The sequence below is a fragment of the Pogona vitticeps genome, chromosome 5, assembly GCF_051106095.1.
Source record: "Pogona vitticeps strain Pit_001003342236 chromosome 5, PviZW2.1, whole genome shotgun sequence".
Classification (NCBI taxonomy): domain Eukaryota; kingdom Metazoa; phylum Chordata; class Lepidosauria; order Squamata; family Agamidae; genus Pogona; species Pogona vitticeps.
This window is the reverse complement of record NC_135787.1, coordinates 137434668-137448882: the sequence shown is the minus strand read 5'-3', so window position 1 is coordinate 137448882 and position 14215 is coordinate 137434668. Positions and strand designations below refer to the sequence as shown.

The window sequence follows — 14215 nt, the reverse complement described above, 5'->3', positions numbered from 1 at the left end:
AGGGCTTATGGTAACCTGGTCATTTTAATAGAATAAATGTTTTTCAACTTTGCAGAAGCCTCCTCTAAAGTATGGGCAAAACCATTTTTATCTGCATGGATTATATTCCTTTCTGTACTCATGAAATGAATTTTATTTTGTTTTTCATTCTTGCTTCAAATCTTTTCTATGATTCAGAGAGGTCTAATTTGTACATGGAAACAAATTTTGATGTGCACATGACCTAAGACTGCTGTGGGTGAAAATGCATTGATTGCATCATTTATTTGCATAGATGATTCTATCCTTAATTCATTGAGTTTACTGCACTAATTACAGAAAGATTAATCTATGCTATGCATTTTGTCCTACTCTGTGTGAACAACCTTGAATAATTACAATACCCTCATATTGTATTCACACAGGCTGTAGTCCCAAATTCCTACAGCTGTCAGCTGAAAGAGAAAAGAGATGCTCTCAAGTGCATCCATGTGACAAAAGACATGATAGCAATCTTGAAAATGACCACTGAACATTGATATAATAATGTTGGCGAGTTAATCAGCAGAACCTTTAAGAGGCCAATGAAAGCAAATTATCTATAATTCTACTTTATTCTTCTAAACCTGCATCTACATATTACAAAATAAATATACTGTAATGCGGATTTCTGCCAAATTTCAGAGAGAAGGCAATCCTTGTTTACATATCATTTTATGGTACATAGCAGACACACTGTCTTAAAGAAGAAAGGTTTGTAGCTTTATGGCAGACTACATGCTTTCCATGTAAAAAATGCAAACAAAAATGTCAAGATTAATTCTTGGTTTCTCCATGTAAGAATGAAGAAATCTGCTGCCAGTCAACATTGACAGCACTGCCCCAAATGAAACAAGGGCAAAACTCAGCATGAGGCAATTTCCGATGTTCCCGTGAAAATGAATTAAGCCACATTGTCAGTGTACTCCTCCAAAGGAGAGGGAAAATACTAACCTGTAATCTACATTTAAGAAGAATGGTTAAAGGTAGTAGCATAGTGGAAAAAGCTTGATATACCTATTATTCTGCACCCAAAACAACATCTGGAAATAATTTAACAATGTTCTTGAATGTCTTGCCCTTTAGGCTTGATGAATCATAGTAAATATTCTACATGTGCCAACCTGTGTTACATTCTGTTCTCATGCCATGGAATTATTGGCATACCAAATGCAAAGTTTGCACATTTTAGAGAACAGACACATAGCTCTACATGACTCTAGTTATTTACCCTGAGCCATGAAAGTAGCTGTGAAAATGATTCAGAATGTACTGAAAAAGAAATCTTGCAAATCCAACTCACCTACTTTTGGGGACTAAATGAGTTACCCTATTTAGAATGGATGTGAAAACCTTCCATGTACCAAGACAAATAGCTGGCATATAAATCTGTTTGAGTCCACATGAAAGAACAAAGTGATCTTGTTTGGTACTCCCCAATCTTGCATGAGTCACCATCCCCCCGGTTATAATTTTAAAAATTCAGTCACAGTTGGAAATTACCCAAATCTTTGCAGTGCCAATGTAATGACTGGGGTATAAGCCTTCACTTGCAATACAAGATGTGTCACAACAATTTTTTATGCTCTTGGAAGTCAACAGTTGTCAATATTTTTTAAGATACTTTGCTTCCCCCAGCTTTACTATGTGTCTGTTAGTAGACCACTTTTTAAAAACAATAATATCAAACATCATTAAATGAAAGTATGGCTCTGATCCAGACTTCCCATGAATGAGCTCCCACTTACTGACATTGAACTTGAAAAATCTCTCCCAGTTTCCTCAAGTGGGTGTCCCTTTTGGGTTAGAGTATTTCCTCTGAACAGAAGGGATACTTTTGTTCACAAAAGAGAACATCTGCATCTAGCCACAAACATTCTTCTAAAATACTCCACAAAATGATGAAATTTGCAAGCTGTACATTTTGGAAATGTATGGCTTGGAATGTTCATCATTTTGAGAATAATAATCTTTTGCAAATTTAAGATAAAAAGGTCTCTGGAGTACATATCGCCCCCAGAATTAAATTCTGCTCTCAAGTCCAAACTGTTATACAATGAAAAGTCTTACAAAACCTTGGAATCAAAAGACTTGCAGGAAGTCATCAGCTTCATAGTTTTGAGAACATTTTTGAAGTTGCACAAATGGCCCTTTAAAACTTGGTTAAGTGTTATAAGCAGATAGTTCATAAGTGAAGTCACATTATATTTAAGTGGTTATTATCTGCATGTTTGTCTTATGAAAGATTCTAAATATATTTTACCACATGCTGAATTTAAAGAGTGATGAGTATGTTCTTCCTGACTCAATTCAAAATTGGTTTGATATTTATAAGCTTTCTCAATGAAGAGCCAGGAGAAAAAAGCATGCTTGTTTCTATGAATTCTCCTCTGGCACATAAATGCTGCTCAGGATGTTTATGTGCATATAAATTATCACCCATTCACCTACCATGCACCCACCCAATAGCAAGATCATAGTGGAGTCCTGCATAGAAAGTCAATGAGTCCCCCTCCCCCTGCAAACAAAACATACCTAGAAATATATGAGAGAATTTAAGGTTTGGATGGAAGACAACAATCAGGCACATCATTTGCAAGAATTAAGCAAGGTTAAGTTGACTAAATAGTGAAAATGCTTATCAGACAAAAGGCTGCTTGGTTAGGCTGTCTGACAGTTCTGATTCTGGGAAATCAACATTGAAAATAAAGATTAATATCAATTAACTTTTTTGCACATATCTATCAAGCAGTGGCTTTGGTCACTTCATCTGTTGAACATACATGTTTTAGAAGCCCATTCAACACACTGAGCCAGGGAAGAATCTGTCAGGAAAACATTGTGCTGTTCCTAATGTAGATAAAGATTATGAATTTGAGAAAATAATGAACCTAACCACATAATTTGGAATTCTGGGACAAACACTGATTTTCACTAATATTTTATATGTTTTCACATTTAAGATGAGTTCCCACTGATGATTAATTGAAGTCAGCCTCTTGTAAAGACATAACATACAAAATAAAAATTAAGATTACATAATTCTGTAGTGGTCCACATCTTTTAATGGCTACAATAACTGAACAATTATTCGTCCACTCTTAACAGAATCACTTCATCCACAAAAGAGTGTACAATAAGCGTAGCTTTGCCGTAATGCTTACCACCCATGTTATTGTCAGTTCTCGATTGCTGCCGCCCCCTCCTCCAACTTCAGAAGGAGCCACATTGGGAGCTAAATAAGAGAAAAGGAGAAATGTTTTCTCTGCCTTCATTATACAAAGAAACCATTATTTAATTACCTATTTCACCAAAAATGCAAATTAGTCCATTCAATTATAATAATAATGGTTTAAAATGTCAGAGAAAATCTCGGTGTTTGCCAAAAGTGTAAACTGTTGCCAGTGGAAGCACACCAGATATGCTCAGTGATGACCTAGGCTTGATTATAATTAAATGTTTTTCTTGTTTGTGTTACTCACATTTTAAAAAATTATGTATTAATTTATTGCTTTATTTCTTTAGTTAATTAGTCAATCAGTCAGTTAGTTTTGGCAACTGGGCATTTGGAGAATTTGTTATTTTCATGCCAAGAGCTTGCCTCAATAACTAATTCATTCTTGCTCAAACATATCAGTAACCACATCTACAGATACGTATGTGTTGCTCGTAAGAATGATACAAAGGATATTTTACATTGCTTTCCTCTACACACAATCAAAGAGGATTTGATTCTAGGCCCCTAAAGATGATGTGAGTTTCAATATTCCACCCAATACTGCTGAAAGCACTTTAATGATGGTTGCACAAAATAGAGGAACTGAACTGTCCCACACTTACTAACTGTGCCCTGCCCTGCCCCCCTCATTCCATCCATGTACTGGGCTTCATGTTCATATTGAACAGCCCAGGTAAGGACATTTTCACTGTGAAGTCTAGAGCGCATCTAAATGGTTTTTAGTGGTTTGGCAGCTGAAGGAAAAGGAAAAGCCTGTGTGCAGCATCTTAACAGGTCAAAATTAGTAAAGAAGAAGAAGGAGAAGGAGAAGGAGAAGAAGAAGAAGAAGAAGAAGAAGAAGAAGAAGAAGAAGAAGAAGAAGAAGAAGAAGAAGAAGAAGAAGAAGAAGAAGAAGAAGAAGAAGAAGAAGAAAAAGAAATATGAGAGACAGATCCTTCAGAACCCTTGGTATATCTCAGAGGGGGAAGGACATGTTAGGACAGGGCTTCATATTCACTAAGATTTTGTATAACTAACCTTTCCCAAAACTCTGCATCCCTGGTAGATAACAAAGATCTTTATAAAAGGACTCCCCAGGCCTAAAGCCTAGTACTTCTTTATAAAGACGCACACCTCTGTTGTGCATAAAGGCTTGTGATATTCCTAGAAGAGTAGATGTTGGCCTTTTAGTGTGGATGGCTTGAAAACAGCACTCACTTGATGACCTAGTCTGAGAGTCTTAAATTTGAAAGGTCCCTCATTGCTGGACTCACAATCAAGATAGTCAGAATTTAGAACCAACTTCTAAATAGGTTGTGCTATTGACTCTCTTGATTTCAGTTTAAGTCTCTATCTTTAAGTCACCATTGGAAGTTGGACCTATGATAGGCATAGGGGATCACACATCTACAGCCCAGGATGCACAGATCTAATGTCTGAAATCCAGTAGTAGGATGCAAGAAGAGTAAGCTCACTGGATTTGGTGAGTTAACATTTCTGTGATTTCCGTTGATTCAGTGGACATACTGTAGCAAATTACTAATGTATTTCAGCCAATATGTGTTATTTGTATGCTACAAAACCGCTTGTGATAATCCACTTTGTTTATGAAAATTGGGAAGCCAGCCATGCCATGCCTACCATCTAATATGCAGTTGGATCCTGCAAGTTCTTTCAGTACGAATATCCCTTCAATTCTGATCTAACATTTACAAAACACTAGAATTGTAAGATATGATGCTGGAAGATGAGCTCCTCAGGTCGGAAAGCGTCCAACATGCTACTGAGGAAGAGCAGAGGACAAGTACAAGTAGCTCCAGAGCTAATGAAGTGTTTGGGTCAAAGCCGAAAGGACGCTCAGCTGCAGACACGCATGGAAGTGAAAGGAAAGTCCGATGCTGCAAAGAAAAATACTGCATAGGAACCTGGAATGTAAGATCTATGAACCTTAGGAAGCTAAATGTGGTCAAACAGGAGATGGCAAGAATAAGCATTGACGTTGTGGGCGTCAGTGAACTAATATGGACGGGAATGGGCGAATTCAATTCAGATGATTATCATATCTACTATTGTGGGCAAGAATCCCGTAGAAGAAATGGAGTAGCCCTCATAGTCAACAAAAGAGTGGGAAAAGTTGTACTGGGATACAATCTCAAAATGACAAAATGATTTCAATACAAATCCAAGGCACAACTTTCAACATTACAGTATCCAAGTTTATGCATCAACCACCAATGCTGAAGAGGCTGAAATTGACCAATTCTACGAAGACTTACAACACCTTCTAGAACTGACACCAAAGAAAGATGTTCTTCTCATTATAGGGGACTGGAATGCTAAAGTAGGGAGTCAAGAGATACAGTGGTGCCTCGCACAACGAGTGCCTCACACAACGATGAATTCACACAACGATGCCTTTTTCTGTTAAATTTGCTGCCTCACACAGCGATGTTTCCTATGGGGGATTTTCACACAACGATCTCCCTTTTCGCTCCTATAAAAGTGTCTTACAATGTTTGGCCGCTGTTTTAAATGATTGCAATGGTTAGTCCACCTCCTGGAACCTAACTGATTTTGGTGTTGTTCTGACACTTCGTTAATTTATGATGATTTTTTGAATTTTCTCCATAGGAAACCATTGGATGGTCTGTCTAATGGTTTCCAATGGAAAAAACAAAAAATCATCATAAATTAACGAAGTGTCAGAACAACACCAAAATCAGTTTGCATAGGTTTCAGGAGGTGGACTAACCATTGCAATCATTTAAAACAGCTTCCAAACATTGTAAGACACTTTTACAGGAGCGAAAAGGGAGATCGGGAAGAACTTTAAAAGGCAAACAGAGATCAAAGAGCCCTTTCCCGATCTCCCTTTTCGCTCCTGTAAAAGTATCTTACAATGTTTGGAAGCTGTTTTAAATGATTGCAATGGTTAGTCCACCTCCTGAAACCTATGCAAACTGATTTTGGTGTTGTTCTGACACTTCGTTAATTTATGATGATTTTTTGTTTTTTCCATTGGAAACCATTAGACAGACCATCCAATGGTTTCCTATGGAGAAAATTCAAAAAATCATCATAAATTAACGAAGTGTCAGAACAACACCAAAATCAGTTTGCATAGGTTTCAGGAGGTGGACTAACCATTGCAATCATTTAAAACAGCATCCAAACATTGTAAGACACTTTTACAGGAGCGAAAAAGGACTTCGCAAAGGCATTGAAATGTATTGAGTCGGCTTCAATACATTCCAATATAGGAAACATTGTTTCACTCAACGATGTTTCCTATGGGGATTTTCACTGAACAATGGCAATCCGTTACAATTGGAACGGATTAACCGGTTTTCAATGCATTCCTATGTGAAATGGTGTTTCACAAAACGATGTTTCACACAACGTTGATTTTTTTGGAACCAATTAACATCGTTGTGTGAGGCACCACTGTAAAAGGAACAACAGGTAGGTTTGGCCTTGGAGTTCAAAATGAAGCAGGGCAAAGGCTAATAGAGTTTTGACAAGAGAACAAGCTGGTCATCACAAACACTCTTTTCCAACAACACAAGAGGTGACTCTACACATGGACATCACCAGATGGGCAATACCAAAATCAGATTGATTATATTATCTGCAGCCAAAGATGGAGAAGCTCTATATAGTCAGCAAAAACAAGACCTGGAGCTCATTGTGGCTCTGATCAACAAAAACCATCCAAAAGAAAAGGAAACGCAAGAAAGCAAAGTGGCTGTCCAATGAGGACTTACAAATAACAGAAAAGAGAAGGGAAACAAAATGCAAGGAAGACAGAGAAAGTTACAGAAAATTGAATGCAGACTTCCAAAGAATAGCAAGGAGAGAAAGAGGGCCTTCTTAAATGAACAGTGCAAAGAAATAGAGGAAAATAATAGAAAGGGAAAAACCAGAGATCTGTTCAAAAAAACTGGAGATACTAAAGGAACATTTTGTGCAAAGATGGACATGATAAAGGACAAAAATGGTAGGGAACTCACAGAAGCAGAAGACATCAAGATGAGGTGGCAAGAATACACATCGGAATTATACCAGAAAGATCTGGCTGTCCCGGACAACCCAGATAGTGTGGTTGCTGACCTTGAGCCAGACATCCTGGAGAGTGAAGTCAAGTGAGCCTTAGCTAACATGGCTAACAACAAGGCCAGTGGAGGTGATGGCATCCCAGTGGAACTATTTAAAATCTTAAAAGATGATGCTGTTAAGGTGCTACATTCAATATGCCACCAAGTTTGGAAAACTCAGCAGTGGCCAGTGGATTGGAAAAGATCAGTTTACATCCCAAACCCAAAGAAGGCCAGTGCCAAAGAATGCTCCAACTACCGTACAATTGCACTCAATTCACACGCTAGCAAGGTTATGCTCAAAATCCTGCAAGGCAGGCTTCAGCAGTATATGGACCAAGAACTCCCAGAAGTACAAGTTGGATTTCGAAGGGGCAGAGGAACTAGAGACCAAATTGCAATCATGCGCTGGATTATGGAGAAAGCCAGAGAGTTCCAGAAAAACATCTACTTCTGCTTCATTGACTAAGCAAAAGGTTTTGACTGTGTGGACCACAGCAAACTATGGCAAGTCCTTAAAGAAATGGAAGTGCCTGACCACCTTGTCTATCTCCTGAGAAATCTGTATGTGGGACAGGAAGCAACAGTTAGAACTGGATATGGAACAACTGAATGGTTCAAAATTGGGAAAGGAGTATGACAAGGCTGTATATTGTCCCCCTGCCTATTTAACTTATATGCAGAATACATCATGGGAAAGGCAGGACTGAATGAATCCCAAGTCGGAATGAAGATTTCCAGAAGAAATATCAACAACCTCAGATACGCAGACGATACCACTCTGATGGCAGAAAGTAAGGAGGAATTAAAGAACCTCTTAATGAGGGTGAAAGAGGAGAATGCAAAAAACGGTCTGAAGCTCAACATCAAAGAAACCAAGATCATGGCCACTGGTTCCATCACCTCCTGTCAAATAGAAGGGGAAGATATGGAGGTAGTGACAGATTTTACTTTCTTGGGCTCCATGATCACTGCAGATGGTGACAGCAGTCACGAAATTAAAAGATGCCTGCTTCTTGGGAGGAAAGCGATGACAAACCTCGACAGCATCTTAAAAAAGCAGAGACATCACCTTGCTGACAAAAGTTCACATAGTCAAAGCTATGTTTTTTCCAGTAGCGATGTATGGAAGTGAGAGTTAGATCATAAAGAAGGCTGGTGGCCGAAGAATTGAAGCTTTTGAGTTGTGATGCTGGAGGAAACTCTTGAGAGCCCCCTGGACTGCAAGGAGAACAAACCTATCCATCCTGAAGGAAATCAACCCTGAGTGCTCACTGGAAGGACAGATCCTGAAGCTGAGGCTCCAATACTTTGGCCATCTCATGAGAAGAGAAGATTCCCTGGAAAAGACCCTGATGTTGGGAAAGTGTAAAGGCAAGAGGAGAAGAGGATGTAAGAGGATAAGATGGTTGGACAGTGTCATTGAAGCTACCAACATGAATTTGACCAAACTCTGGGAAGCAGTGGAAGACCAGAGGGCCTGGTGTGCTCTGGTCTATGGGGTCACAAAGAGTCGGACATGATTTAACAACTAAACAACAACAAAAACTGTAAGGTAGTTTAATTGCTACAAAAATGTCTACACAGAAAGTTGCTTTTATGCTTATGCAAGAAAATCCTAGTGGAATTAGGTTGGAGGCAAATCATCATAAAAATCATAAACCATCCTAGACATATTAACATATATTTATTAACAATATTCCATCTTATATTTTTAAGAGCACTTATTTGCCAAAGAAAAGCAATCAGACATTTCCAGTGTAATAGTTTTCTCCATAGTACTATTTTGGACATGCCTGAAATATTCATGGGCATGATTCACACATATTAATTCCCTAATGTTCCCTCCTTTTTTCTCACTCCTAGTCTGTGAGGATTTTGGAAATGCAGCATTTTCACCAGTAGGACATTCTTTCTATAGTATACAAACTGTGCCACATCCGTTCAACAGTGACTGCAAATTTGTCCCACTTTGCTTCATTCAGAAAAGGTCTATGAGCTTGGTATTCTAAAATAGCTACTCTTACAGATATATATATTCAATATGAGACTGTAGAACTCTAGTGGTTACTCTGTTATTCACATCATAGTTCAATGGCTTGTGTTATTTGTGTTTATTTCTTACTGTTCCCCCTATTATAATAAAATATCAGATATATTAATCTTATGTGTTGCCTGAAACACGTCTACTTTGGATTATAGGAATTTTTTTTCACCAAAGTTTTCTTTCCTTTTTTGACAAGCCTAATGCTTCAGCCTCAAATCAATGCCTGATTCAACAGTATGCTTGACACATTCATTCGAGACAATGATCCAGTCTCTGCACTAAAAGGAAAAAAGAATACGTAATTTGCTGAAAATGACATCTTGGGTTTCCTGGGCATTTCTGCAGTGACTTATGAGTTATAGGAGAAATGTGGTTATCTCCTTCTTACAGTCAAAATAGCATGTGTTATCTTGAACAACAAAAGTCGTGCTTATTCCTCATGTAGAAAAAGTAATTCCTGTTGAATGCCAAGGACTATGCACTACTGTGCACTGAGCACTAACATTAAGCAATTAGACAAATTAAAAGATGTGTCAGGGAGGATAAGGTCATGCCTTTGAGACAGTTTTAGAGGCCATCGATCAGTTGTAAACACAGCATTATCTAGTCCAACACACAAGTAGGCTTTGACTAGTTATGATCATAATACTCCATCTCCCTAACTGTAACATCCATAATTTCACAAAGCTTCACTGGGTCAGTAGACATCTATCCAATGTCCACAGTGTCATCTGGGATTGGATTATTAATTAACAATGAAATTCTGGGAATGCTAATAAATAAATGATTCATTATATGTTGGTTTCAATGCACTGCACTGCACTGCCTCAATTACATCTCCTTTTCAAAGTGCTGGACATGAACTGAACCTCAGACAGAGCTAAGTAGCACACACATTCAGGCAGCTTTTGAATGTTGAGGTAGTAGTGTGCAAAAGTCCAGGACTGTATGGAATTTGTATGATGAGGTCTTGCACTCAGGAACTTACAGCGAGAACTTTAACACTATTCAATCAGGCTTATCCAAGGAAAGGGAAGGACAGCATGGCCCAAACGTGAACCCCTCTGATCTACTGCAATACCTCTCCCTCCCCACAATGAAACTATATACAACCCAGAATGGATGCTGCCACATTCAGCTGTGGGATGTTAAACATACCTCTTACTGGACTGGAAGGGTGGTGGAGGAGCTGGGTAGCACTGGATCTGAGAAATTCTACACTGGGGTGGGGCTTTGACAATACTGTGTGTGTACATTTATACAACTCATGGTGCTTTGCTAGGCTTACAACCCAAAGCCAAAGTTTCTCAGGAAGGTGAGAACTTTCTATTCTGAATATGTAATTTTATTTCCAAAGTATTCTGGAACTTGTACTGAGCAGTGACTCAACTTTTATCATTCTGCAATACCATAGCATGCCAAACTATGAAAAAAAAAACCCAACCTAAAACAGATACATTGAGTGCTTCCAGAAAACTCACAGAATTTAATAGAAAAGTACTACAACAATATTTAAAACATTCCACTGAAATGTAGCCTCCTATGACCATGGCTAGAATGGTTTTTGCTTCACTTTCTATCAAGTGGATTTTAACGCACTTGGTGTGAATATCTAATCACAAAAACTTATTAAGTTCAAAAACATCATAATTTTCTAAAGCAAGCCAAATCTACACGAAATTATAATTTAGAAAATTTGAAGTTTTAGAAATGTGTCTTTTTTATATGACAAAGAGGTAATTTAGATCACCAATTTTTTCCCTAAAACACATTGACTAAAATCTAGTACAAAAATGCAAATAGAAAAGGCAATTGAATTAATAGAATTTATGAAGGAATCCCCACTGATACAATGGGCCTAGTCCAGTTGTAACTTACTACTGGATTACAGCCATTATATGTTCATATATATATATGTTCTGTAGTCACTACCTGGCAAAAATCATACTGTCCTGGGCTTCAAATGTAAATGTCTTCTTTAAGCACCGGGTCTCCTTGAATAACTTTGTTTCAAGTTATTCAAGGAGAAATTGCAAAACAGAATGCAGAGGGGGGGAAATGCTCACCTGAATCCACAGGAAAATTCAGTGGGGTCTCTACTTAAGAACTTAATCCGTATTGGAAGGTGGTTCTCAAGTGGAAAAGTTCTTATGTAGAATCTGCATTTCCCATAGGAATGCATTGAAAACCATTTAATCCGTATCTGCTCTTTTCCGTCCATAGAAACTAATGGGAAGCTGCTATTCTGCCTTCTACCACTAGAGGGGGATTTTTTCTTTTTTTCCCCCTTAGGTCAGGGAACAGTGTTAAAAGCACTTCTGACGAAGCTAATTTTGAAGCAATGGACTGAAAACCAATTAATCCGTTCTGGCTGTTTTTTTTATGTAGAGGTGCATTCGTACATTGAAGCATTAGTTCCCATAGGAACTAATGCAAAGCTGGTTAATACGTACTCTACCGCTAGGGGGAGAACTTTTTTTTAACCTAAGATGACCTAAGGTTAAAAAAAGAGCAGGAAAGTTTTTTTTCCTGTTCTTATCTGGATTTTTGTTCTCAAGTAGAAGCAAAATTTAGCAAATGGAGCTGTTCTTAAGTGGAATTGTTCTTAAGTAGGGACGTTCTTAAGTAGAGACCCCACTGTTGTTCATAATGCTTTACAGTAAATAAGATTCAGTACAGTTTCCAGTGAAACAAAGAAACAAACAAACCACAATACTTCAAAATTATTACTTTAAAATGAGAATAAAATTAGGCATGGTGTTCGTATGTACGTACGAGATCCTTCTGTTCGGATTTTCTGTGATGGTATACTTGGTTCTCCTGTCCCTAAAATATTAGTGGCCATTATCCGAAATTCATATTCCATCCATGGGATTAAATCAATCACCTTGGCTGACTCAACATTTCCTTCAACTACTGGAGGATCTGAATGAAAATAGAAAATACGTAACAAAAGATCATAATACAAAAACATATACAAGGTTGGTATTTCAGTCCTATGGTGAATTTTTCTTTTGACAGTCCTTTTGGTTACAAAGATCCACTCATAACTGTGCTAGTACACATTGTAGAACTGCACCAGCAGCTAAATAAATCAGTCTTCTATCCAGAGTTTATTAGAATGTAAGAGCTGAGAACTCTAGCTTGTTACTTTCCAGACCAGCAAGAGTTTCTGGTTCACATACTCCAAGACACTGTTTGTAGGAGAAACCCTGCAAGAATGATATGGCTGTGTGCACCACCAGCACTGTGCTCTATCCTGCTTGTCAAGAAACAATTAGAATGTGTACTAATGCAACAAAGCCGTTGGCCTCGGAACACTGTGTTTGCTCTGAACCATTACTACTTTCCTTCCTGCGGCTCCAACGATAAAAAGCGGAAAATATAATATATATAAGAAAAAATATATATAAGAAAAAAGCTGACAATCTCCTTGAATACTCCAGTTTGAGCTCTGTTTCTCTAGTTAACATAGACTATAAAATTCACCCAACAATAATTAACAGCAACAATGTGAGTGGCCTCTCAGTAAGTTCTCTTGAGATATAGGGTGATCTACCTATATTTTCCACTTTTTATCGTTGGAGCCACAGTGTGTGTCTAACTATGGTTGGTACAAAATATTATATTTAGCAATAGGGGAAATATGTTTCTAAACCTCAGATTTGACTATCTCATGTCATAATTCAGATTTGTACACACTTTTATAAAAATCATGAAATTTACAGCACTGTCTAATGATAATTTCCAATATAGTACACATGTGTGCATAACTGGAAGAATTAAATAACATTACTGTTTGAACATGGTATAATACTGAATAGTTTTCGCCTCTGCCACTTAAGACTTCTGCTTTTTTCAAGCTGAGACTATGTGAATGGACTTTTCCTTGTGTGATTAGTTTTGTTCTCCAAAAGGATGTGGGAGCATGACTATGGGTGGTATTCTGGTGATGCACTAAGCTGGATATGATGTTTTAGACAGAGGGAATACCCAGCCCACAGTGCTTATTTTTTTAAAAAAATAATAATAAACTAGTGACTTTAGAGCTGTATCACTACATTGATACACTAATATAGTGCTAGATCACCTCTGCATGGACAAAAAAAACCTGATTCCACTTGTCAATACAGTCATCACCTTAGAGCCTGAAAGCCTGTCTACATTTTTCAAAAAACCCACAACATGTAGCACTTTAATTTTAGCTGACTCAAGTCACATAGTTTTTGAGTTGTTTCCTGCATTCCGGCTGTAACGTTCAAAACTGGGTTTAAGTCAATTAAGAAAACAGCATGCTAAAAACAGGTGGCTGTTCATTTTAATTTGCTTCCTAAGAAAATAAACCAAGTCAGAGGAAAATAAATATGCACTTTGGAATTCATTGTGTGAATGTGAAACTCAGCATCGTTTTTAACACAGGACAGATCCCAGGTTTTTTGGGCTGTGCAACCAGGCCCTTAGTCTAAGAACCATCAGGAACTTCAGCCTGGAAATTACTGCTCTTTAAAGAGCCAAATGGCTACTCCACCAGACTCCTTGAGCATGACTCAATTATGAGCTTTGAGTGAAGTTGAACTGTACATTGGGCAACAATGGGCTGCTGAACGTACAGCTGAAAGTATAGTTGAACTTCCTAGCCCAGAAAAGAATCAGGTATTAACTGGAGGAAAGGCCTGGATGTAAAACCATGTTTTTAATTGGGTTTTAAAGATGCCCAGCGTAGGGGCCGCGTGAATCTCTGGAGAGAGATTGTTCCAGAGGTGAGGAGCCACCACTGAGAAGGTCCGGTTTTGTGTCTTCTCTTTCTGGGCCTCTCTTGGTGTTGGGCTCCTCAGTCTC

At 38.0% G+C, this 14215-nt stretch overlaps 1 protein-coding gene across 9 annotated transcripts in view; it reads right to left on the bottom strand.

Annotated features, from left to right (window-relative positions):
* Positions 1 to 14215, bottom strand: part of CNTN1 (contactin 1) — a 239772-nt gene that overhangs the window by 16609 nt on the left and 208948 nt on the right. For all 9 annotated transcript variants that reach the window (XM_078376853.1, XM_078376854.1, XM_078376852.1 and 6 more), the window contains 2 exons: positions 12152 to 12301; positions 3183 to 3253 (listed from right to left, as the gene is read on the bottom strand). In XM_078376853.1, the coding sequence (XP_078232979.1) occupies positions 3183 to 3253; positions 12152 to 12301 (221 nt within the window). The remainder of the gene's footprint in view (positions 1 to 3182; positions 3254 to 12151; positions 12302 to 14215) is intronic.